Source organism: Neolamprologus multifasciatus, chromosome 16 (genome assembly GCF_963576455.1).
Source record: "Neolamprologus multifasciatus chromosome 16, fNeoMul1.2, whole genome shotgun sequence".
In the NCBI taxonomy this organism is placed as follows: Eukaryota; Metazoa; Chordata; class Actinopteri; order Cichliformes; family Cichlidae; genus Neolamprologus; species Neolamprologus multifasciatus.
In genome coordinates this window covers 31,837,141-31,862,826 of record NC_140454.1, presented here as the reverse complement: position 1 = coordinate 31,862,826, position 25,686 = coordinate 31,837,141, and the positions used below count along the sequence as shown (strand labels likewise).

Genomic DNA, 25,686 nt, shown 5'->3' with positions numbered 1-25,686 from the left:
TTACGGTACACGGAAGGTTTGTGTGGCTGTAAAAGGCCTCGCAGGGAGCGACTGTGGCACAAAGCCTTCACTCTCCAAGAACAAATGGATTTTACACTGCAGTTAATTTGATAGTTTTATTGACCCCAAAGGCTCTGGCTCATGTTTTACTTTAATTCAAATCCAGCGACCTTTTAAGAAATCTGGAAAATATTTTTATGAGGAAAGATTGTTTTTATTATTGTTATTATCATTATTATTATTAAACTTTAACTTTAAGATGTAAACTAACTATAGATATGTCAACATATCATTGCAAATATTCCAAGAAAAACGAGACAATTTTTTTCTTTTTTATTAAATTATTTTTTGTTAAATTGAGTCATTTCATCATCTCAGTAAAAATAGTGAATGTAATTTTCTTCCACGTAAAGAAACTGTACTTTTTTTTCCTTCTAAGGACCACCGATGCTAAAAAAGGGAAAAGAAAATAAGAGCAGAGTAAGTCGGTCATCCCTGGCCTCTGACAGTAAATACGAGTCTTGTTTAAGTCTTCTATGATACACGAAACCATGACTGGTCCCTCCCGCTTGCTGAACACCAAGGCGCACACTAGCTCCCCCTCCGCACCTCAAAACCCCTCCCCTTCCACTCTTAAACCTATTTAGCATCTGACGCCGGGATACCGTTTCCAAAAATATTGTAAGGAAAAAACTTCCTGCACGAGGAGAATCGTGCCAACCGCCACTTTGACCATAGTTCCTTCCAAAGTAAGAAGCGCAGAGACCCATCTCGAAATTATTCCCCTCAGCTTCAAGGATATCTATACAATTTTTGTAACCACGGCTTCAAAGGTGGACAGCGTGTTTTCCTCTCTATCTCTGCATTTCTTCAAGAAAGAAATGGAAGAGGGCTCCAGTTCTCCGGTTTCCCCTGTGGATAGTCTGGTGACCAGCGAGGAGGAGCTGGACAGACAGCAGAAAAGGTTCGCGAGGAAGAGGAGGCACAGCAAAAAGTCCAGCGACGACAGCAGCGGCAGCAGCCCGGGTCCGGTGAAACGGGGGAAGAAGCCGAGTCCGAGCAGCGCTCAGTCGTTCGAGGAGCTGCAGAACCAGCGGGTCCTGGCCAACGTCCGGGAGAGGCAACGGACTCAGTCTCTGAACGAGGCCTTTGCGTCTTTGCGCAAAATTATCCCCACACTGCCGTCGGACAAACTCAGCAAGATACAGACGCTGAAGCTGGCCTCCAGATACATCGACTTTCTCTGTCAGGTGCTGCAGAGCGACGAGATGGACAGCAAGATGTCCAGTTGCAGTTACGTAGCGCACGAAAGACTCAGTTATGCGTTCTCTGTGTGGAGGATGGAGGGCGCTTGGTCTATGTCAGCATCTCACTAGCACCCACAGACCGTCACTTCCAATGCCAAAGCGGTGGGTAGCACGAAGCCCGGAAAGAAAAAAGTCGATGATGTCAGTGTTTACAGCAGGAAAAAGAAGTAATAACGATGAAGGGCTCGTTTGTAAAGGCGCCACTGTAGGCAGATATAACGCCTTATGGTAAAACGGTTATGAAACGCATTATGGGAGTCATCCCCCAAATTTTGTTTATTTTCACTTTGAACTTTACTTAAAAAAAGAGTCGTTATCAGGTGACGACTTGACCACGTGTCTGGAGGGAAACTGTAGCCAGATGTGTAGGTGACAGGCATCCAGTGCATCAAACGTGTCCCCATCCTTTTTTTAAATGTTCAAACTTTAAGCACGAGGCCGCAGCATCTTTTAAACCCTGCCTGTCCGCGCGCAAACTCTCGGGGACAGTGTAATCCATGATATCAATTTGATGTTCCGAGACTTGAGCGAAGCAGAGGGCTCGTTCGGGATGTGAAAAATGGGATCGTGTTTATTTGAAGGATCAGGCGGAGGAATGAATACAAATAATAGTTGCGGAACGTGTTTACATGGCAGGCATTAAGAAGGTGCCACATCTGCTGCTCTCTTCTATTTATTGCCAAAAAATTACGTTTTTATTTATTTATTTTTTTTAACTTTTGTAGTCCCTCTTATAAGGACTCTAGTTTTTCTTTTTCTTAAAAAGGGCCAAGACGCAGCTGTGGTGCCACTACGGGTAATTTATATCCACAACAGAGCGCCTTCCTGTGTGGAGACCGCAGGAATGGGCAGCTCCTGCGGCTGGACGGGGAAGTTCAGGCCAGTGCAAGACAACAAAAACAGAGCCCGCATTAACACGCAGGCCCGTTACTTTCTTCGAGCTTTGCTCCCTGATCTGGTGGACTGGTTACTCTACAGCTGACCTGCAGCTGGGACAGATGGCACTGTTTTTGGAGGTTTTACTTTTAATTTGAGCTTTTAAAAAAAAAATAGCAAGAGGGTATTAAAGAGGGAGTAACAGTGACTCTATTAGTGATGTCAGTAATCAGGAATGCGTCTTGTTTTAGTCGCTTTAACCTTCATTTAAATATCTGACAGGGCTCAGGGCCCGATGTGAAGATCGAAGCCTGTCCGGTCCTGACTGTTCCTCTGATTCTGATATCAGGCTCTTCACCGTGATTTGCTTTAAATTTGAAGGCGCATCCGCGACATGCTGGCTAGATTCAAAATATTCCGATTTGTGGCTTGATGGCGTTAAAAAGGCAGAGTTAAACCCGCGCGGGGGTTTCTCACGGGCTTCAGGTTTATCCAAAATATAGTTGGAATGAAAAGTAACAACAAACATTTTTTTGTTAATTTAGCAGCGAAATGAATAATTCACACCGGGCTGTGGACACACTGCGGGGCCTTTCATAACAAACTGCGACCTTGGTGAGCCGCGTGATTTATTTCAATAATAACTCGGGGCTTAACTTTGCTCCGAGGAATTGGATTTTATTGTTTCAGGCTTGTCCACTAACACCGAATTTACTCAGGTGCTTTAAAACCGAAGCCCAGAATAAAAGCAGCTGTGGAAGTACATTCGCATTCAAAACCACGCTTATTCCCTGCCTCCATGTGGTTTTACTCAGCTCCGTGGCTAATAATTGATTCATTCATTAGTTCGCACGTGCTAATTGAGGCCTTAAATGCGTAAAATACGCCAGATGTCCTCCCCCAGAAAAGCCAGAGCCGATAGATAGCCTGTCACAGTCCACACACGTGATCCCTCCTGATCAATAACATCTCCCCCACATTTCTTTCTCCCTGTTTCTTTTGCAGACTGTTAACTTCTACAAAGTATGAAGACCACAGGGATTATTGAAGAACCCATGGACCTCAAAGGCATGGCGCAGAGACGTAACGCGAGCCACAACTACAAACTCTCTGGGAGTGAGTGTGGATGTCGACCCATCGCACTGCTTCTGATCGTCCGGAGCAGTTTGTGGAAGAGAGAGCGGGGGAAGCAGGAAAAGAGCCAGAGCCCTGTGATGTGTGTAGGCCTAAGAGATGTTACAGCGAATAGCTCGGATTCACGGCCTGTATTCCACCAAAGCCATCCTTTAATCGTTTTTAGAAGTAAATATATTTTTGTGTTTTGTTTTGTTTTTTAAAGACTAAACCAAATTATAAATATATATAAATAAATGCATATTGTAAATACTTGTGTAAGTACGCCTATAGCCTGTAAAGGGACCAATGCAATTTAGACTTTTTTCTCGCTGCATGGATTTAGTTCATCGACTTTCTTTAGCAAGTCTCCATCCAAACTCCGTCCAGTGTACATTTTTTTGTTTTGTTTTGCTTATTTATTAAAACACGTATTTTTTGAAAGAAATACGTTTCGTTTTTTTTTTTTTATTCGAGTTATATATTTTAGGCTAGAACATGTCGTTCTGCTGATTAAATTCAAATAAAAATACATCAAAGAAATAAATATAAAATAAAATAAAATATTGAGCCAATTTTTAGATGGGCGTAAAAGAATACGACTCCCATGTAAACCACATTCTTTCCCTCTTTCTCCGCTGGGTGTGAGAACGTGCCCCTCCTCTTGTTATGGAAAGAAAACACCGAGAAAAAAAACAGACCATAAAATAATACAGCTTCATTAACAGTGCAGGAAACTCGAGCCAGTTTCAAACTGGGTCATATAAAATGTTTGTACGCTTAAATAACGAGTAATCATTTCAAATGGCGATGCCTTTGTGCTTCCTAACGAGCAGGGAGCCCCCCCAAAAAACCACAGATAAGGACAATAACTCTGCCTATAGTATTTAAAAAAAACCCCAAAGACCCTTCCTAAATGACTGAAGAAATTCCTTTGAATCTCCGCTCAGTCAATACATCCAAACTGTTTACATGTCGTTTTCCAGACGTGGTTAGATGCAATCTAAACACTAAAAGGACCCCATTGTTAACGTGGGGCTGTTAGTGTAAATGGATGGCTGACTCTTTGTGGCTATTTCAGCTGTGTACAGTGCACTGTGGGTCTGCTGCTGGAATAACTGGGTAGCCTAATTTTATCAACCAGTAAAACAAACGCCTGCCCCCTGGTTTAAATACAGCACTTTCAAATTACTTTTTCCCGCACTCAACCGCCGCTTTCTCAGGTGAAAAGCTGTATAAAGAATCAGCCATCTTCACTGAGCTGGCCTTATAAAATACTTGTGTTACTAAATATTTAACCCTCTACATGAGTGATGCTGAGTCTGATTTTTCTTATGGTCTTTGAACGCGGCCTCAATTAGGAACCACCTGCAGCCACCGTGGCTTCATCCTCCTGTAGGTTTGTGAATATGGTAATGCGGCACTTTGCCGTCAAACACTTTTACTAAAAATAAAAGTGACGAGCATGTGGCAGTGTGAGGAGTCTGTGCAGCAGGGAGCCTCTTATTTTGAAAATCAAGCGCTTCCCATCACTTAGAAACCGAGAGTGACCTATATTTATTTCAACCTTTTAAAATAGTTTGATTTATATGATAAAGACGGTGGGACCAGCCCCAGTCTTACTGCTCGAGGAATGGCACGACCCTCCCTGCATGAAGGGTAAGGATCGTAAATGTGGTGAATTTACACATGCTATACCTGAGCCGCATGGCAGCCAACACACACTCACTGGAGTTTCTGTATAATAACAAGGAAATATTCCTGTGAGCTCTAACTAATTAATCTCTAAGAGTTTAAGCAATAATAGCCAGAATCCTTTTCTAAATCTTTCACAATGTTTCAAAAAAATATGAACAGACGCCACAGTGTGCAGTCACTTTTGGCATGGTGGTCTTGGACGTTGTTGTGCAGCCCTTCCTACCAAGGCCGGCTTATCCATAGGAGCCCGTTTGATACCTGCTCATTATCCCAGGCCCTCACAGCTGAGCAGCACAGAATCACCCGGGGCCACCGCTCCAGTGGTGCGAGAGATCCAGATGTTTCCCGTAAAATCAGACGGAAAAAGCTACAAAACTTTAATTTGCACTAAAAAACGGAATAAAGTAAAGGTTTACACTCTGTGTGCCTCAAACGGTATTCTGTGTTCGTCTGGTTAAGTTTAAAAAAAAAAATCAAAGGTTAACCTTTTACCACTTTGAAGGGTGATGTTGGCTCAACTGTGTGTGTGTGTGTGTGTGTGTGTGTGTGTGTGTGTGTGTGTGTGTATTTGTTTGTATGTGTTTGCTGGCAAGGCTGGAAGTCAGCTGTGTAGGCTGCCACCGAGGGAATACACAAAGCATTAGTCAGGCTTCAAATATGCCTCAAAGGTTTGAGCCATATCTGATTTTTCTCTTTGGTTCCCCTGTTGTGAAGGTTTACTTTATCAAGTTAAGACTGATGAAACGGGTGATTAAAAAGGTATTCTTGCTAAGAAACTAAACTACTTTGAGCAAGACAGCTCTTTATTATTCAGTACTTTATGCACACACTGGCCTCACTACAGGAGAAAAATGCTTCATGCAAACACAACAAAAGCTGCGAACAAGCCACATAAAGATCCTCCATCTGTCATAAAACAAATAAAAATGAAACTGCAGGCGTTTCTTTCTGTGTTTATATGAACCGGTGCTGACATTATGGACATCTTCACTAACAAAGCAATAAACTGCTGTGTATAAGGTAAATGAACAGAAGTTCAAATGCGAGGAGAGAGTGTGTGATAGTTTGAGAGTTCAGAGAAACCTGGCAGAGACTGTCGAGGCTGCCCTGAAAAAAACAGAAGATTCTGGCATTTTTCTTAAGCTCGTCTCCACCTTTCCTTCATTCCATCATTTATTCAGGCGCCCTGAGATCCTACACAGAAGCATGTGCCTGCATTACTGTCATATCTCAGGCTCATATTCTTAAATATGAGGATTTTATTTCTTCAAAGAAGGTGGAAACTCAATATTTTAGATTTTTCTTAAGCAGCTTTATGCCTCTTACAGTCACCACACGTCGTCACTCACAGTCAGCTCCTTCCTCTTCATCATGCATCTGCTGATTGCTGATTATGCTGATTACACTAACAGAAAGGGTTTGGTGTATGGGATAGTTTGTAATGACTGATCTCTGATCGTTGAATTCCACCAGCAAACCCTTTTTCCCCTCAGTCTGCTTCGATCCTGACCTACAGCCTCAAACTTAACAGACTTTACACGACACTGCTGAGGTACATCCTCCATTAGTCCTACATTAAAGGGCGCGGCACTCTAAAGCACTCCTAAGTATCCTCGTAACCCCGATCTTGTGTGTCTGTCATCGGCCCTATAAAAAGAAAAGTTCACTGCATGCACACAGTTCAGGTCTCATACCTACTCTCGGTCATCTCTGTGCTTATCAAAGGGTTTCCTGCATTTTCCAGCTCTGAGTCGTAGTGTGCACATCATCCCCGCACTGCTGCCCTTCACTGCGTGTCTCTTTGGGGTATTTCCCCCCACTTTGTGTGACAAACACATCTGCAGTGCAGTTCTGAAAACACTTTTCACTTCTGATTTGTGATGTACTAAAAAAAAAAACCGTCTGATCTGTCATGTTGTTTTTGTATCTCTCTGTATGAGATTACTGTCGTTATAAAAACAGTGAAGGCAATCACACTGAGCTCTGGAAAGCAGAGAGACCAAATTCCAAATGAATGTGGAGGCGGATGCTTTTGTTGAAATCCTCTCTGGGGTATGAAGTGTTATTTAGAAGTCTTTTATGACAGACTGTCAAAACAAAAGCTTTTTTTTTGGAGCATCAATTGATATCAGGTCTGGATTGCATTAAGAAATAAATGTGATCAATTAAGCAATAGATAAAGCACAAATATGCATGCAGCTGTGGCCTGGACCTGCATTATGTGTGTTTATTATACATAACCTCTGGTGTTCTCTAAAGTCCATCTGACCTCACCTTATATGCATGCACACAGATATATAAACTGCATCTTACTAACACAGGCAACATCTGTTATTGTGCATTTAAATATTTATTATCCCTTCATAAGATTGAAAAAAAAATTGTGTGAATCGTCACACCAAGTTAGAAAATATCTAACTTTAGCGTCAGTGATGTCAGCCAAACAATAATTGCAGCCTTGCTATCAGGTTCAGGCGAAGGACGGCTGGAAGAAAGAAATATTTCTTTAAGGTTTCACTGTTTTTTTTACTCACAAACAAATGCACACAAAAAACAAATTAGCTATAATAACAGTTGATCAATATTTCTAACTCACCCCACAGTGAGTTCGGCCAGACGCCAACAAATCAGTGCTTTTGCTGGTAAACCACAGTTTACAAATATGAATATGTATAATTTCCCTTCACCGTGGCTGTGAGCCAGTAACGAGGCCGATAGCTGCTCACAGACAAAGCAGTAAAATTTGATTTGTCTGCAGGCCGGGGAGGAGACGAGGGTCTGTGTTTGTAGGGTGATGTGCCCCCCCTTCCTTTGCGCATCATTAGCACTAGTGATGACTGCAGGGTCAGCAGGAGTCACCAGGTCACGCCACTTCAGGAGCCAACCTTCTCGTTTATTTTTCACTACATTCAAGAGAAATGAGAACTAAACAGCTAATATATTCATTCAGTGCATACTCTGAAATATAATTTAAGGCAAAAATAAAATATTTACTCACTGCTTTGAAAACCCAAAAGGAATTTGTTGGTATTTTTTTCCACTCTGCACAGGCACCACTATAAACGCTGAGGTCCATCTGGAGGACACAGTTAAATCCACATCACAGTTCAAGCCGTCTGAAGACCTGGAGACGCCGTTGGTGGCACGGCTTCAAACGAGCAACATTCGGATTCATGACTACGATTACTGTGGAATTAAAAACAATAGACAATAATGTTATTAGTAGCATATCTAGAGAACATTTGTAAATAATAATAACAGCATCAATTTTCTCAGTCACTTCAATTCAATTTTATTTATATAGGGCCAAGTCACAACTGTCACTGCAAGGCGCTTTACTATATTTTGTAATATAAAGACCCCACAATTATATACAGAAGACAAACACAATTAGAAAAAAACCCTATGTGCAAGCATCTAGCAACAGTGGGAAGGAAAAACTTCCTTTTAACAGGAAGAAACCTCTGGCAGAACCAAGCTCAGGGAGGGGCGGGGCCATCGGCTGGTTGGGAGGGAGGGAGACGGGCCAAAGACAGGCTGTGGAAGAGCGCCAGAGATTAATAATAACTAATTATGCAGAAAGGTGTATAAACACACAGTGAGTGAAGAAGCAACAACCAGGGCATCATGGGAACCCCCCAGCAGCAATGACCTAAGTCGGTGTAACTAAGGGAGGGTTCAGGGTGACCTGATCCAGCCTTGACTATACGCTTTATGAAAAAGGAACGTTTTAAACCTAATCTTGAACGTAGAGGGGGTGTCTTCCAAATCCAAAGTGGAAGCTGGTTCCACAGAAGAGATGCCTGCAAGCTGAAGGCTCTTCCTCCAGTTCTCTAGGAACAACAAGTAAGCCCACAGTCTGAGTGCAAAATACTGTTTTGGGGTGATAATGGACTGAGATGGGGTCTAACAATTAAAGACCCTGTATATGAGGAGAAGGATTTTAAATTGTCCTTCGCCTCCTCCAGAACCACAATGTGCTCAGCCACACCTCAACAACATCTCAGGAACAGCTGAATAACAAACCACAGTGCCCGAGGCATTGATTTGTCCCTCAAAATCCCCAAATACCAAACTAATCAAGCATCTGTGGGATGTGGAAGAACAGCCTGATCCACGGAGTCTCCATCAGACAATCCACAGGACCCAAAGGATCCACTGCTAATGTCCTTGTTATAGACGACCGCAGGACGTCCACAGCGGTCCCGTGGAAATTCCCAGATGGGTTTATGGTTGTTCTGTTGGCAAGAGGCAGACCTACACAACATTAAGCATGTGGTTTTAATGTGGCTGATCACTGGATGTACAGTGTGTGCTGCTGTCCGTCACTGAACTTCGTACTTAGTCCTGAAACCCAAGCTGAGAGTGACCTACTGTTGTTCTGTTTGCAGAACCTTCCAGCCATGTGTGTGTCTGTGTGTGTCTTTCCATTTTTGATGTCAGCGCACACCCAACAGTAGACTAAACACACACAGTAGCAAGATAAGCAAATGCTGCACAGCTTTTCAAATACACTATGGATCAGAAGTGTCAGCCGGACTGACGGAACATCCGATGGAAAGAACAGCAAACGGCCACAGGCTCCTCACGTTCACTTCCATTGTTTCCAAAGTCACGCTTGGAATAGAACAAGTCGAGAGAAACTGCTGGATTTGTTCTAATTTTGTGTCTAACATTTCGTCGACCTTTCCTTCTCCAAGACTTCACAGACTTTACTCGACTGGGCCGCCTCTGTGATCCCAACGTACATGTTTGTTAGGACCTGTTAAATATAGCTGATGTTGGTGTGCTGAAGATCCAAATTTAATTCTAATGACTCTCTTCTATAATTAGTTTTATTTGTCATCCAAGCAACTGGCCAAAGCCTCATCGCCCATTTGGAGTCACTCGAACCTGCAATTAAAAAGTGCGGCGATGAGCACAGCTGGGAGGATGAGGCCTTTTTTTACGCATACGGGCGGCTGGGTAATGACAGAGCTGACTGATAACGGCTGACGCTGGAGGAAGATGAGCAAGGCAAGAAAGCTGCGGCAGACCAGAATGTCACTGCAGGGAAATGAGAGGGAAACAAAATAAGGGGTGGGGGGTTCTGACTTTTCAATTCTTTGTTGTGGAAGAAGAAACCATCTTGTGGGTTGAGCTTCAGGAGGGGGGAAAGTTCAACTAGCAGGGCTTCACCCGTTCTCTGACCTGACCTGACTTAGAGGCCACGGGGGTTGCGTGTCACTGCATAGCGGGAATACGGTGAACTTAAGGTGAGACGGGCAGTCTGTGTGTGTCACAGGCACGCCATTAGAGCATCTCAAGGCACAGAGGAACCATAAAAGAGCACATTCCCAGCTTTACTGTCGTTGTTTTTAGTAGTAGCGCTTTCAGAGCTCTTTTCAGCATCTCCAAGATGGTAAATATTGTCCCTCACGCCTCAGCTGAATGTCATTTTCTCAAGAAACCAGATGTTGTCTTCTCATTTGTCTTTTACACTGCATGGTGCTTCAAACCTGACAAGTCTACAACTCCTGCCGCAGTGGTGTTATTTACACTGTTACTCACTGAATTCAGACTGACCGAAAGCACCGCGATGTATATTTATTTGAGAGGAGGAAAGTCGGGATTGGCTTTGTTTGTTTTTGGACTGTTGTCTTAGCGTTAGTTCCACCACCATCAGGGATTCAACGCTGGTTAAGACCTTTGACCTCTCCAAATGGGTGTTTAATCCTGGTCAAAGCTACTGTGGGGCCCTTGTTGCCGTTCTTGCCAATGATGCCCACCTCTGGACGCAAAGGCACACTACCCCAATTTTACACTGAAGGCTGTTTGCAGGAACTGGGGAGCGCAACTTTGAATGTTAACATTTATAAAAACTTGTGTGCCTGCAGAGGGAGCTGTGTGCAGTGTGATAGCTTCTTTAGCTTCAGATTAGCTTTAATTTAGTGTCATCTTCACTCTCATTATTTCAATTTGTATTATTTGCTGTTGTCATTTATATTTTTATTAATTTAATTTTTTTTGTTCTTAAATCTTTGCTTTTTTTTGATGACTGTGTTTGTGCAGCACTTTGGTCGTCGTCTGTAGTGTTTAAATGTGCAATATAAATAAACTGACTCAGTTTGATGGGCTGTTGGTTGGATTAAAGATTACAAGCTTGAAAGAAAAATCTAATCTGGGGATTTTCGGACCTTTAGCTTCTGTTAGAGCAGAATATCTGACCAAACAGTCTGCAGTCAATATACATCACAGGAGATTTGGCCAAAAGCATATTCGTTTAACTGGCGAATCTACTGGGATACGCTCCAGGACTGGATAACCAGTTAAGAAAATGGATGCATGGATGGACCATCATCATAAATATTAGCATGAGGTCCAGTTGACTATGACTGGAATTACTGGAGGCGAAGCTTGGCAGATTCAACCATCAGCTGCACCCTGCTGTGTTGGCACACCTCTCAGTCAAACCATCCACCCTCCTGATTTTGACCTTGAACAGATCCAGATGGATGAGTTTTATGCACTAGCCTTGGACCTGTGAGCTTTTTAATGCTGTAAAGTTTGATATTTACAATTTAACTATGGTATTGACTCACTTGGAAGTGGCCAGTTGGAAACTGCATGTCTGCAAGGCCAGATCAACCTCATCAGAATATCCTCAGAAACACAAGCCTTTCTCAGGCTCCATCTTTTTTGGAAATTTTACCAAGCGTGGCATTCATATGCAATCATATGATATGTTTATGCAGGATTAAACGTATTAGAGCAGTGGGTGTTAACTCTGTCTAGTCTCCAACCGTTACCCACCACAACAAACTGCTGCAAAGTAGCGATGGAAGCAGATACGGATATGCTGTTGCACTCGGACCTTTAAGTGCAATCCCTTTAAATCTCTGTAGTATTTCTTTTATCGCGTATGAGGACACATCCTGAACGTCTGCCTTCATGTTTTTTCTTCAAAATTACAGCAAACAGTAAAAGCATAAAAACACACATTGAGGTTTTTTTTTCAAAACAATACTTTATAATGTACATGTCAAAGACAACATGTTAGAGCAAAGGTTCCCGAGAAAAATGTACTATTTTTGTAACAATGGTGGAACAAGTCAAAAACATAACTGATAAAAAAAAAAAGATTATGCATTTTATACATATGTAAACCTAGAACTGTTTGTTTCTGAACCACAGTGGTCAAAGAGATAACTGGCTTATTTACTGGAATGGACAACTGTAACAATGACCAGGCGTCTGGATGGAGCCCTTTGATGAGTTCAGACGTGACAGAAAACACAAATATCTTCTGAAAATCCTCCAAAGTCACATCTCGCCTGGTTTGGAAAAAAAAAAACAAAAAACGACAGTCCATTCTGTCTTATAGTTTACAAAGCATCCCACCAAACAATTTATTTTCTACATAAATACAATAAAATCTATTGTCTGTGCTTGATACTATTTCTTTTTGTGACTTATTCAACTTAAGTCTGCCAGGTTTGATGATTCGTTCGCTACAGGTGAAAGCACAACATGGAAAGCACCCAAATTCCTCCATATTAGAAAGAAAAAGAGAAGCAAAGAGATAAAAATAGTTTGGATACAGTGAAAGTCCTTCAGTGCTTGATCCCTTGTGCTGGTGTGTGGCAGGGGACAGACAGACAGACAGGTAATGCATGCAGACAGACGGATCATGCAGGGAGAAAAGAGGAGGAGCTGCGTGGGGTCAGAACGGGGCATCTACAGAAACAAGACAGCTCTCAGACCTGTGAGGGTTAAAAAAAAAAGATTTACCTTATAATAAATGGAAATTACACCAAAATGGAATGCTGCTTTTTTTTCTTTTTGGTTACTGGACATTGTTTTAAGACTAACAGTGAAGACAGATGGCCAGAGTAGCCAGACAGTGCTAGTTTTGGCAGCGTTTGAGAAACGAAAGCATTAAACAGAAGAAAAGCCATGACTGGCACTGTTGTGCAAAGGTTCTGGGAATGTTCTGGGCTGGGTTACTGAAAGGCATCTCTTCAAGTGTGTTAAAATGAGCCGAGATGTCAGCATATCCCAGCTGAGGTCATATTCAGGATAGCCCGATTATATGCATTTTCAAATCCCGACTATGAAAGTACGCAAGTATCGCACACACAAAGAAGCTGGCCAACATCTACAAAGGAGGAGAAAACAACGTGTGTCTCATAAAAAGGGATGTACAGAAAAAGCTAAAACATTATAATAAAAGATGCCCTGCTGCAACCAGGCCAGAGGTTTTGTTTTGGCAGAATTTACTTGATGCAAACTGTATTGGTATAGACATTATCTTTAGAAACTTACTAAAAAAAGACGATGGTGGAAACAATCTACCATATCCATATCTCAACTACAAAAGTTACGGAAAGGATTCGAGACTTAAAGACATTAGTGGTGCATTAGGAGAGGGAAGGTCTCTCTGCTAGATACATTCAGATAAAATAAGAAAATTTATTTCTTGTACGTCTGATTGAAATTCCCCCCCAAAAAGAAAATCAAACGTGTTTTTTCCTGTTTTTTTTTAAGGCATCGATACCTCGGTCCTGCTTGGCTGTTACTGTGATCAAACTGTGATTTTTAGATACAGAAACATAACTTGCATACCAAAGCTGATGAGACTTCAGCTGTGAACTTGAAAAATGTTAATTTAAATTAAAAACTAAGCATACTTGGCCTGATAAGGAAATAAACGTTGATCATACAAAACCATTTGCAAGGCCCGTCGTGGTGATTTAACACAGGGGGGGGGGAAAAGCAATGGCTGTGTTCCAATTCTAATCCGCCCTCGCTATTCTTCCTATTCTTTCAAATACGTCAGATGATAATCTTTAACAAAGAGGAACAAAAAAAGACTCAAATTTCTTGAAATACTGAAACTTAACAGATGCCAGGCAAGATATGCGCGCAAGAACATCTGCACGAGAAAGAAAAGGTATGAAATCTGACAAATATGTGCATTAAAATGCAAAGCTGAGCAGAGGGTGACTGCACACCTACTGTAACAGTGTTATGGTACCAATGGGGTAACTAATGAAATAAACAAAACAGACAACAAAAAAGTCATTACTGCTGAGAGACAAAAAACAGCCAGAAAGATGCTGCTCAACACATGATCAACGACAAAAGGTGCCTTCAGTAACTAAGACCCACAGAAAGTATTGTTTTTCAATACCAACTTCAAAAACAAGATCGTAGCATTTTGTAATGTATAGATATATAATATACTCATTTCTTTTTATATATAAATCTACTATGAACAGACAGTAAATACACAATTGTCCATCATTATACAAAGTAGAAACATTTGAATCCCAACGCTCCCGCAAAAACCCTGAACCCAGAAAACGTACTCATGTAACGTCCACTAAAAACGAGTCTGAACCCTCACCTGCTGTGAAGTATGTCAGCTTTACAACATAACAGAGAAACAGAGAGTGGACAACACGCACAAAACAACAGGAAAATTGTACAAAAATAAGTCACTAGAGCTCAAAAGCAGAAAAAAGCGAAAGAGAGGAAAACAAACCACAAAAATAGTGAATGTGTGTGGCAGGAATACTCAGGAGATCAGTGTCCTATGTACAGTAAATAACAGTAAATACCACAGCACTCCGTTTCCTGTTCACTTAAAAACGACGTTAAAGACACGATTAGTTTTTAGGTCAAATAAAGGCAGCAGAAGGTAGTTGCCCAGAGGGCCAAACACAAGCTGGAAGGAAGTTAGCATGTTGATCAGAGGGGCCACTAGTGTCCTAAACTGGGACTGTTTAATTATTAAATTCAACAAACTACTACGACCTAGCTGCTGGCTGTGTGTGTGGTGCAGAGCGACTGGGAGCTATATCATGGGCTTGACTTCAAAAAAGTCAGAGCAGGAAAATTTTACATCTTGTCTTCTAAAATATTACAACATATAAAAATGCTGATTCAAAAAGATTTGATGCTCAGATTAGTAACGAGACCCGGCCTAACGAAACGATTCAGAATCCAGGAGGACAGGCTGAGCTACATGTGCTATTTAAAGCTCAAATATGTGCATTTGAGCCACGGGCTGTCAAAAAGACGACTGCATTTTATAATGCAGAACACCTAAAAATGTTTGCATACTATTAAAAAAATAGAGAGAGAACAGTTTGTGCTTTATTGTATACGAAGAGGCAGAAACATTCACACCTGCCTCGTATCACCTGACATTTGCAAAGCAGATGTTCTCGATCGAAAGGATCGGAAGATGTTAAGCCAGCTGTGAAAGCTCCAGAACACCCCTCTGGAAAATCCCAGGTGGTATGGTCCTTGTCTTAAAGAGAGGGCTGGTTCAACAAATGAGCCCGTGTGAGATTAGTTTATTTCCATTCGGCAAATGTCTGAAAAAGTGAGACAAATTCTAATGTAAATACCGACACTGCTCAGTCGTTGTTATATGTGTGGGGCGGTAAGTGGTTATACTCTACAGAGACAATAATCTGTCATGCTTTGGCTTCATTTTTATGTAACTACTACATACGATATAAGTCCAAGTGCTCCAGTAAAGTGCATGCTACGTATATCTTTCTCTGACAAAGAAGAACTGGTGGCTATGTGACTAAACAATACAATTCCAACTCTTAATTTCCTTTTTAAAGGAGCCACCTCCAACTTGTGGCTGGGAACTACCTTCCAAGCTGACACTGAAAATGAGGGGAAAAGGTGGGGGCAGAGACAGTAGGCTGGTTGCAGGGAATTATAGGTAAACATGCCAAAGTCCTTCAGTCTATGTGCCAACAACATGCAGGCAGTGGATGTCTTGCCAGGATAGAAATGTGTGAGGGCTTGGGGAGAAGAGGCCTCAGTCCCAAAACTATTTTTAAGGCAAAACTCTTCCAGTGGAGTTCAAAAAAATTCCACCAAGTTTAGACGGGGTGGGGGGAAAGGCACAAATGTCTTTTACTCTAACAGGTTTGTGACCTTTCTCATTTGTAACCTTCAACAACATGGAAAACTGACGTTTTGTCCCTCTCGTTTAGATATCTGGAAAGAGCAAGAACCCATCTTTAGTCCAGAGTAACAATCACAATAGCTATGGTGGTCTTCACGAAAAGCGAAGAGATGAAGATAAAGCAGGGACAGAGCAGAATTACATGAAGAGTAGATGACTGTAGGTCCTCTGCATGGTTCTCACTGGCAATCAAAAGTATGTCTGTCTAGTGTTTTAAAAGCACTGGCACTGGAGGTTGTCATTACGGGACAGCTGAAACAATCGTATATCCAAAAGTCTTTAAGTGCAATGCAACGCGTTTATGCTGATTGCTCAGTGCACCGCTGATCAGCAAAAGGGTCGCTCATCTTCAGTGGTCCATTTCTGTCACGATAAAATGCCACAGACGAGTGTGAGTGATCAAAAAGGTCGTGGATGTTTCTTTACATAGGAGCTTCCTCTTCCATTGGTTCCTCTGCAGCCCTGTTAAAAAAAGATAACACTATGAACAAAGGAGAAGTAACAGATGAACTGTTTAAACTAATTAACAACAAATACAACATATAATGTTAAAGCAGAAAAAGGCTGCGTTGAAAGAGTCCTGTAAAAGAAAGTTTTCACAGGATTCAGTAGCGTGTTGAAGCAACAACTACAAGTTATCATTTTCTGTTTGACTTTTTCCTTCTCTCACATCGTGAAGGAATTTTGGCTCACTCTTCTTTGCAGCTTTGCTTCAGTTTTTTAGATTTGCAGTTCATTGATTCATTTATCTCTCACAGCAGCGTTTCAATCACTTTGGACTTTGACTGGGCCACTGCAGCACTTTGATTCTTTTCTTTTTCAGCGATCCCATTGTGCTGGGATCATTGTTGTGTCCTGGCCCAGTCGGGGCAAAGGTTTTACTGTAGCCTCACATTTAATTCTAACTACAAGATTCCCAATGTCCTCTGACTGAAAACAAGCTCCCCCACCGTGCTGACACTTGATGTCAGGTGCCGTGTTTGTTTTCATTAAACAAGGTGCTGTGCATTGTGGGCAAACACCTGTTGTTCAGAAGCAACTTTGTAAACCTAACTTTGCAGAGAAGAGGCTTTTTCTTGGCAATCCCTCTAAACAAGCAATGCTTCTTCGGGGGTAACTCTGGGTCTGGTGTTGCGGTATCGTGATGACCTGCTTTACCTCCTGAGCCAAAGCCAAATGTACACTAATGTAAACCAGTGACTGTAAATGACGACAACTTACCTCTTTCCAACGTGCTTGTTTGCAACAGACAATGAGGCCATGGCAGAAACAGTTTCAGCTTCCTCTGCTTCACGCTTGAGGGCCTCACTCAAGGAATAACCCAGCGAGGAGGCAGAACGTTGCAGTGAGCACCAGTATTTACCTAATAACGAAATGCAGATAGAGTGTGTGCAGAGATATAATATGTTCAGCTAACTGGGTTTGAATGTGAAGTTTAGCATTTAGAAGCTTTGCTTACCAACTACCTGACTTACCCTTAGGGAAGCTAGTTACACTTAATTATTGTTTATAATGGCAGCAGGATAAAGCAAATACATAATGCTAAAAAAATGTAAAAGATCTACTCACTGTGAAATTCGATTACTTTCTCCATAGACCGTACCGCATTCGCATTTGGTCTCTGCTGCAGCACCTCATCGGGAATGGGGTCCAACTGAAAGGAACAGAAAACGATAGAAAAATTAAGCATGAAATGTTTTTGTCTATCAAAAGAAAAACGAAACAGGACAATGGCCCTGCACATTTTTACAGTATCAGCGCTGAACCATCATCTGTCAGACTACTTATGGCACCTTTGCTGAAATAAAACTGCTCTAACTTGGCAATGAAGCTATGTCTACTGGGAACATCGTTAAGCGCTTTAAATGTATCACAGCGTTTCTTCTGGTGAGTTGAATATGGCGAGATAGGCCTTTCTATAAATGTGACTGACAGCTGTTCAGAAGCCTCCCTCCAAACTTCACTTGAACTAATGCGAGTCCCTCCAGGTTTAAGGGATCATTTTTGATTGTGGCCCACGGCCCACGGTTGAGTCAATCCAAGAGGTGGGGAGCAAGTTTGAGCTGCTGACACAATAGAAAATAGGCCTGCAGATGCACACCTCCCACTCATCGGCAGCTTTGCTACTCTTTGACACAATCGACAATGCGTGCTTTGTACAGCGTCCCACTCCGAGGACACATGCTAGTGCAACAGATGCATAAAAGCAGAAACTGCCAGTTCGCCCAAGCGCTTGCACTGGCACACACGTGCACGCACGAAAAATGCACCTCAGAGAGCTCAGCTCCAAGCCGCAACACACAGAAAGCAGGGCTATTCCCCAAAGTGCATTCCCAACCCGGAATGATTCAATTTCCCTTTTGGCCAACTGCACATACGACACTTTCTCATCCCATTTTGTCAAATAGGCTCATTCAGCTCCACATTCCACCACAGACAACATGCATCCCTTTTCTGCTCAGTCATAACCCCAACGGAATAAAGCAGTTTGGCCTGAGATTTGTGAGCAGAATGCCAGAGAGAAGAGGAAAAAGTCGCTGTCGGTTGGTCTCGCTTGGCCGAGGCTGGAAGTTTTCTTATAATTAAAACAAATAGTGTGTGGGAGGAGTTCAGAGGGAAGAGGGAAAAGGCAGTCTGGGGAGAGGGATACTTTAATCCTACTGTGGCACGACAGGCTACATCATGCAATGAAGAATGGACAGAGGTCGCTCGCTCACACACACACACACACACTTACACTTTTAGCACAATATTTTCATTGGCCTATTTAATATTTGACCAACACTTTCATCCAGAGTAACATACAGTAACAATGGACGGTCATTAAGCTTCCTAAAGCTTAATGACCGTCCATCAACTCCAACTATTTATCTATGTAATAAGTCAAAGCCGGCCTTACTTTTCCATACTGTTTAAATCCAAACAAAACCCTCAACGGACCAAAGGGCCGTTCGGGACCTTGCTGATGGTTTTCAGTCGCCTCTTTGTTTCCTTTCCGTTCACTTCTTATTTCATTTTAATTCACGGCTTGCTTCAATTTAGGGTTAAAATACACCTTTCCTCAACACTAACCTAAAATTCAGTGACAGATCTGCCTCGCTGCCGTTATAGGTACAGCAGTGAGGCCCAGCTACGAGAACGAGCTGCTGCCATGGAGCTCAAGTACCGGAGAAGGTTCGGTTCTTCAGCGCCCCATTTAGTCTGGCAATGACGTACGCGTCAACCCGTGTCAGCCGGCTCTCCTTCATATCCCGCCTCTTCAACGGAGCTGAACTCGGAATAAATGTCTGGATTTTTTCTCTGGTGTTGCCATTTCACAGAAATGAAATCACATGTATGTGATACAGTAATTTCAAATGTCATTTAACTGACTGGACAAAGAAAGGGAGAGAAGCACATGAAATGACCCGAGTCGTATGCAGCTCTGCTCCTTAAAAGTGGTGTAACATTACTTTAGTTGTGGCGGAGAAGGAAACAGCAGTGCTTATTATCCCATCTCAAAATTTCCAAGTCTGTAGACTGAAATCATTAATCTTTTAGTCAAAACTAACTCCTCCAACCTCCAGGCTACAGCCACCATCTACCCACCATAACCCAAGCCAGTTCCAGCCCAGAACTACCCAGCCCGTGCAAATCCAGCGTGCGTCAGCTCCCTGTCAGAGCGAGGTCAGGGGTTCTCTGGGGTTTCGTGAGGTTCACGTCAGAGCAGAGTTGGACGAGGGCAGTCTGTCAGCTTGACTGACAGCTGGGCCTCACGCTTATAAACTTTAATGGCTCTTGTCAGGGTAGTCCAGGGGCCCCACCCAGCAGGTGTGGCAAACGCACATATACACACGCATACAGATATGCAAGCGTACTCTAACACAAGCCCAACTTTCTCCAGGAGACCCTCTGTGATGGTAATTCTGTTTATTTGAGTTGGTGGTACTGGCCTTGACCGGATGTCTGGATCTTTGTGTCAATATAAATGTGTCGCAGTCTTTGATCGATAAGTGCGAGAGAATGATGGTTTGAATAATCTCTGAGGAGGTCTACATCGCTCTGTGACACAGCGGTCCAAAATACAAAAACTCCTGCCCAAAGGAACTGAGACACCATGGAAAGCCATGAGCTGAGCGAAAGGAACGTGGCCCGGTAAAAACATTCCTAAGAGAGGCTGAAACCAAAACAGTGGAAAGAGGAGGAATTCCACTTGTTCAACAAAGAAAAAGTGCACAAGGCATCCATTGTTTACTGTTGTGTATATGTGCATGTGTCGGCGGTCGCTAAAATCAGTTGATTATGTTATGCTAAGTAAACAAGGAAATGATGTGTACTGTGCAAAGCAGGCCACCTTTTTTGGAAAAAAGGTGTGGGTTAGCCTTGCTCTAGTGGGGGAACAGTCAGATCCAAAGCGGGGGACAGGTGAAGTCGAGCGTCTTACTGTAACTGGAGTGTAAACGCACAAAATAACCTCATTGGCAGCTGGTAACAATTAGCGTATTAGCCAGTTGTTTATCAAATAATTGCTAACAACCGTGGTTCGAGCTGGGCCAACATCTGTTTGTGAGCAATCATCAATTAGTCCAGAGTTCAGAGTTGACTAGTGGAGCTGCCAATGCATCATTCATGAGCTATTTAACTAGAGAAACTTCAGCATTATGCATTAGAGCAGTGCGACTGAATAAAACAGCCTGTAAAGTCCATTCAGCAATTTTCTTCCCTAACTCTTCCCACCAGCTAATTTGAGCTGCTTTCAAAAGAAACCCAATACTCATTATAGCAAAGCTTGTCTGAACCTGCCAAAGAAAGTACGGCTAGAACTCTCACACAAGTTCGAGTAAAACACAGAAAGTACGAGACACAGGGGAAGAGAAGAGGATGTATAACAGAGTCTTTTGCAGTACCTGCGCATTACCTCCCAGTCCATAATAGTCAACTAAAGAGCACCAACAGCATGAACAGTGTTTCAGTTATAGTCGTGTATTGGGTTCATGATACCTGCAGACAAACCCCTCGCCCCCCCCCCAGCAGCTCGAAGCAACATAAAGAAATGCACAGCTGACCAGCAGTGATCGCATGCCTCAGTCCACCCCTCCAACACGCACACATGCACAAACTGAAACAGTCTCAAAGAAAGAGAAAGAAAGAAACTCAGTCATTCAAAAAAAAAAAGGAAGCTTTTTTCTGACTGTTATTCATTTGATGCCCAGCTGGCCTTGGACCCAAAGCCTGGTTGGCAAGGCTTCACTGTTCCTAAACCTTTTTTTTTTGCCATTACCAGGACAGAAAAACAAAACAAGAAAACAGGCCTCCATCCTTTCCCTCCAGCTCCATCCCCCACTGACGTTTTCCATCAACATTCCTTGTCCATTACAGAAACGTTTGCTGAGATTACGTTAGAAACATTTGCTTCCTGCTGTTTTGATCTGATCAGGGACATTTTAGTCTACTTTTTCTTCTTTGCTATCAGCTATCAAAGCACCAAACAACTGTGTGATCTGCCTTTGTTCAAACAGCTGACACCACTTGCTGCCAAAGAGCCAGCCGGAGCAGGTCATGCAAACTCTAGTTCTATCTTTGTAAGGGAAAAACATCAGTGTTCTTCACAACTTTACTCAAACCAGTCTGCCCATTCAACACATGCCAGTAAGGCCTTCTGTACAACATGTCCTGTCAGGCTCCTGCTATATATCTATATATATATATTTAAAATCATTATTCAAGATTTTGTTTTTTAAATTAAAGATGAAGCCAAGTTGTTGGGACTTGTGTATAGTTGCCAGGTGTATTGAAAAAGACTCTGAAGACCTGCACAGGTACAACAATACTTACACACGTCTTAATAACAATAGCTTCCTCCCTCCCGACTTCAAATGATTGCTCCATTTCCTTTTATTATCAGATTCCAAGACCAAGGCTGACCCTGCTTGCAGAGGTGTGAGGGTAACCACTTTCAGATGTGTATCAGTGACAGGGCCGCGGGTGAGAGGGATGCCCTGCAGAGCCGAGGCAATTGACGCTCCCTGCCTCCTGCCTATTTTCGAATTTTCAGCTCCCCATGGCACTCGTCCAGGTACCTCCTCCAAACCCCTGCTGAGACTGGTGCTCTACAGGCGGCTGAAACCTTAGAAGCAAAGCCCCTGGCCTAAAATATTATTTTTGCTTCAGGGCGGTACTGTGAGTAACGAAAGTGTCCTTCAAGCTGGAAGTCATGTGCACAAACCTTCGTGACAGCAAAAAGCATCCGCCCTTCTGAAGTGTCCTTGAATTCCTGAAGCTTTAACAGATGTAATGGCAGTGCTATGTACTGCAGCTTCAAGTCATTGGTGGGCAAAATGCAGGTACAGAGAGGCAGGTTATTACATTTAGCCTCCAAGTTCAGGCATTTCCCATGAGCTGGAAGCTTTCTTTGATCTGTTTAGTCAGCGGTTAAAACATCGCCAGCGTGCTCGCGATGCACTTTACGATTCTTTTTAGAAACGCCATTTTCATTTTGTTTTTCATGCAGGCTTTGTTTAGAGTTTATAAAATAAAAGTACATTTTTAATTATTATTGCTTTTTAGTATTTTGCATTGATTGATTGATTGATTGATTGAATCTTTATTTTGAACATGTTAAAAAAGTACAACAACATAGAATTAAAAGAGACAAATAAACAAAGCAAAACAAAAAGAAAACGAGCAACCACAACTACAAATAACTTTCATGTTCAAAAAGGAGCAGGAAGAAGCATAAGCTTATTTAATCCCACCCCTTTTCCACTATCTAGAAATCTATAGACTACAGAAATACCTCGAAATACCATTAAAGTGTCCCGAGGAAATTGTTAATAACACTGCATCAATACACTGTTGCATCACATGGTTGATGTAAGTATTTGTATTTCAAGGTGCTCTATACTGCTAATACTGCAGAACTGCAGGTTTTAGCAGGAACAGAAACAACTCCAATGACAACGATCTGAGCCTGTGCTTGTGTCTAAGAATCCAGTTTAGATTGTTCGATTTTTAAAAATAAATGTTAATATATGTCAGTCTGGATATTAATCCTCGATGTAAAGTGTCTCTCAAGAATCTCCACTTGAAACCTGCGGTTCGGTGGTTCTTTTGCAATGAATCAGACACCAGCTAGAAGAAATCTGTGGGTAGCCATGAATCACAGAGCTGCTCCACTCCACAACCTACACACTCCACAATTAACCTTCTGCCTGGAAATCCTCCCTCTGACGTATGTGTGTGTTTGGTGCTCACTTCCTGTCTGAGTTGTGGGGTAGATGAAGAAAATGTGAAGAGCTTGGGCTTGGATGAGTTAAAAATAAAAATCAGCCTGCTGTTGTTGCAGAATTGTACAAACTTGTGGTGCAGTAATAAAATATTTTTGAAGACAGGTTCATCCTTCAGCAGGGACTATGAACTAAAACACTGCTGTTATGTGCGATGTAAGAAAATACATGACAAACACTTAAATATTGAATCCTAAAACATTGTAACAGCAAATCAAGAACCCAAATCATCGCTCAGTGATTCATTTGTAACACTTTTTGTTTTAGCGTCATTCATTTAAAGTGTACACAAAAAGCCTGCAGTGTTACTGAAATGCCTACTTGCACTGGAGCTCAAACTCCAGTGCAAGAATTATATGAGTGCTTCACATATCATCACATATCAGCTGACACAGCCAAACGGTCATCTTTAATGTGCTGATCAAGAACAGTTTGACAATACTTTATACAAATATTTAAAGTATTCTCTTCTTCTCTCTCTGCACATCTTACCTCATTGCCGAGCAGAGCAGAGATGCAGGCTTCAGAGGCATCACATATGGCTGTGAGGTCGTGCCCCCCCTCCAAGGCGAGCACCAGCCGACCGCCTGCCAGACCCATCAGCTGCCTGGTCAGGTAGCCAAAGCCTGGACAGACAGGAAATCACAGCAGAAATGGCAAAGGGAGGGACAGAGAAAGAGCAAGAAAAGAAAGAAAGAAGAAGAATGAAATGGTATTCAGCCTTTAACTTCCTTTCTGGATATTGATCAAAGAAAAAAAAAGGGGCTGGAGCGTGGATGAAGGAATGGGTGAATGCATCACAGAGGAAAAGAGAAAGCGAGTGCACTGTGGATTTACTGGGGGGCAAAAAACAAGCCTAATATAAGCCAGGTTTAATTTTAATAAATGTGGCTTTGCGTTTAGTCTTGGTCACAGCCTTTGATGTTTTTCCTCTCAGGATGAGGGGCGTTCTTATGTATGTATTCAGCCATACTTTAGTCCCCCTAAATTCTACCATATCCCCTCTTCCTGCAATCCTCTTTAACCCACCCATAACCCCCCCTCTTTGACAACAAAGACCCCTAGCTCTTATTTGAGATCTGCTGGATGGTTTTAGGAAAGCTCTTTGCTGTCACGCCAGGGTCTCTATCTGAATATGTAAGTCAGATATGCACACTGCACACAAAAGGGGCGAGTTTATGTTTTTGAGTCTTTCCCAGCATTGAAAGCAGTGTAGCATCACACAGCATACGGCACGAGTGACGTGGTGCACGCCTCAAGATGTGCATATATGATTCAGCTCATAGGGAAAAGAAAAAACAGGTTTAGAAGAAATGAAATGGACAGTTTGAATCAGCACTTACATTTGGCTGTCAGTTTGTATCCTCCCAGCGGTGGAGCATGTCCATCTACTGCATCAAAGCCAGAAGATACCAGAACCATATCAGGCGCAAACTCATTGGCAATAGGCATGACCACCGTCCTGGAGAAACAATAGGCAACGTAATGTATCCGTAAAAACACTTTAGTTAAATCTCAGACAGTCAAAGGTTTTCAGCTTCTGATGTCTATATTTCGACCTTACACATCAGCATCTGCATGCTTCTTCTTTGGCTTGCTGCCCCACACAGGAAGGCCAGAAACCAGAAGTAATTTTAAAGTCTAGTGTTTCTCAAAAACATCACAAAAACCTTGGTGATAAGTGAGGTTAGATTTTGTCACACAGCCTTGTGGAAAATTCTCACTATTATATTATATTTTTCAAGCAAGGCTATCAAAAGTGTCACACTGCATTTCACTGGCATTCTTGCAACCGGATATTCTTGAACTTCCACATATGGTTAATATTTGATCTAAATGAAAGCATTAAATACGGCAAATACTTTAGATTAGAAAGAAATGCAGCTCAAACCACCAAAAGAAGAATCAAAACCACCAAGCCTGAGATTTCAAGATTAAATTATAACACTATTAGAAGCTGTCCCATGTGAATATAAACAGTTCGTTTTTCCCACTGCCATATTTCCAATACATGAAACTGTGTCAAAGGATAAGGAACTCACAACAAAGCATACGTGGACATTAAAGAAGCACAAAAACCAAAGTGCTCGCATCAACAAACTCAGGTCTGACAGACTTATAAATACCAAATAACGATTACCTCAGCCAAGGTTATTAAACACGATAGCTCGGAAGGTTGAACTTTGCAGTCATGTTTATAATCCATTAAAATTTGGGTTAGATCTACCAAGGTCTTCAAGGTTAACTTGATGATTTATTGTTTGAAAATTGACAAAATTATTATAAATTGGCAGCTTATAGAAAGTACCATATATAGACTTAAAGTATCATGTCAGATTTGACCTCTGCTTTGAGATCAATGGACTATGTTAATAACTGCCATCGTCTTTAGGCATATAGGGGCTGCTATATGGCTTTGCATCAGTATTGTTTTAGCTCTGATGGCTAAAAG

The 25,686-nt window shown here is 42.1% G+C and overlaps 2 protein-coding genes across 5 annotated transcripts in view; one reads left to right on the top strand and one right to left on the bottom strand.

Annotated features, from left to right (window-relative positions):
- The first annotated feature begins 463 nt into the window (after positions 1 to 463).
- twist2 lies at positions 464 to 5,827 on the top strand. The gene is made up of 2 exons (XM_085135245.1): positions 464 to 1,409; positions 3,189 to 5,827. Exon 1 carries the CDS (start codon positions 882 to 884, stop codon positions 1,374 to 1,376), a length of 495 nt encoding a protein of 164 aa, XP_084991371.1. The 5' UTR covers positions 464 to 881; the 3' UTR covers positions 1,377 to 1,409; positions 3,189 to 5,827.
- Positions 2,069 to 25,686, bottom strand: part of hdac4 (histone deacetylase 4) — a 148,316-nt gene continuing 124,698 nt past the window's right edge. For all 4 annotated transcript variants that reach the window (XM_085135190.1, XM_085135189.1, XM_085135191.1 and 1 more), the window contains 5 exons: positions 24,578 to 24,696; positions 23,727 to 23,860; positions 17,539 to 17,623; positions 17,191 to 17,332; positions 2,069 to 16,431 (listed from right to left, as the gene is read on the bottom strand). In XM_085135190.1, coding sequence (XP_084991316.1) covers positions 16,392 to 16,431; positions 17,191 to 17,332; positions 17,539 to 17,623; positions 23,727 to 23,860; positions 24,578 to 24,696 — 520 coding nt within the window. In that variant the 3' untranslated portion in view covers positions 2,069 to 16,391. The remainder of the gene's footprint in view (positions 16,432 to 17,190; positions 17,333 to 17,538; positions 17,624 to 23,726; positions 23,861 to 24,577; positions 24,697 to 25,686) is intronic.

Bases quoted from the DNA above. Each gene is read 5' to 3' on its own strand.
- twist2 (XM_085135245.1), top strand. From the start codon at position 882: ATGGAAGAGGGCTCCAGTTCTCCGGTTTCCCCTGTGGATAGTCTGGTG.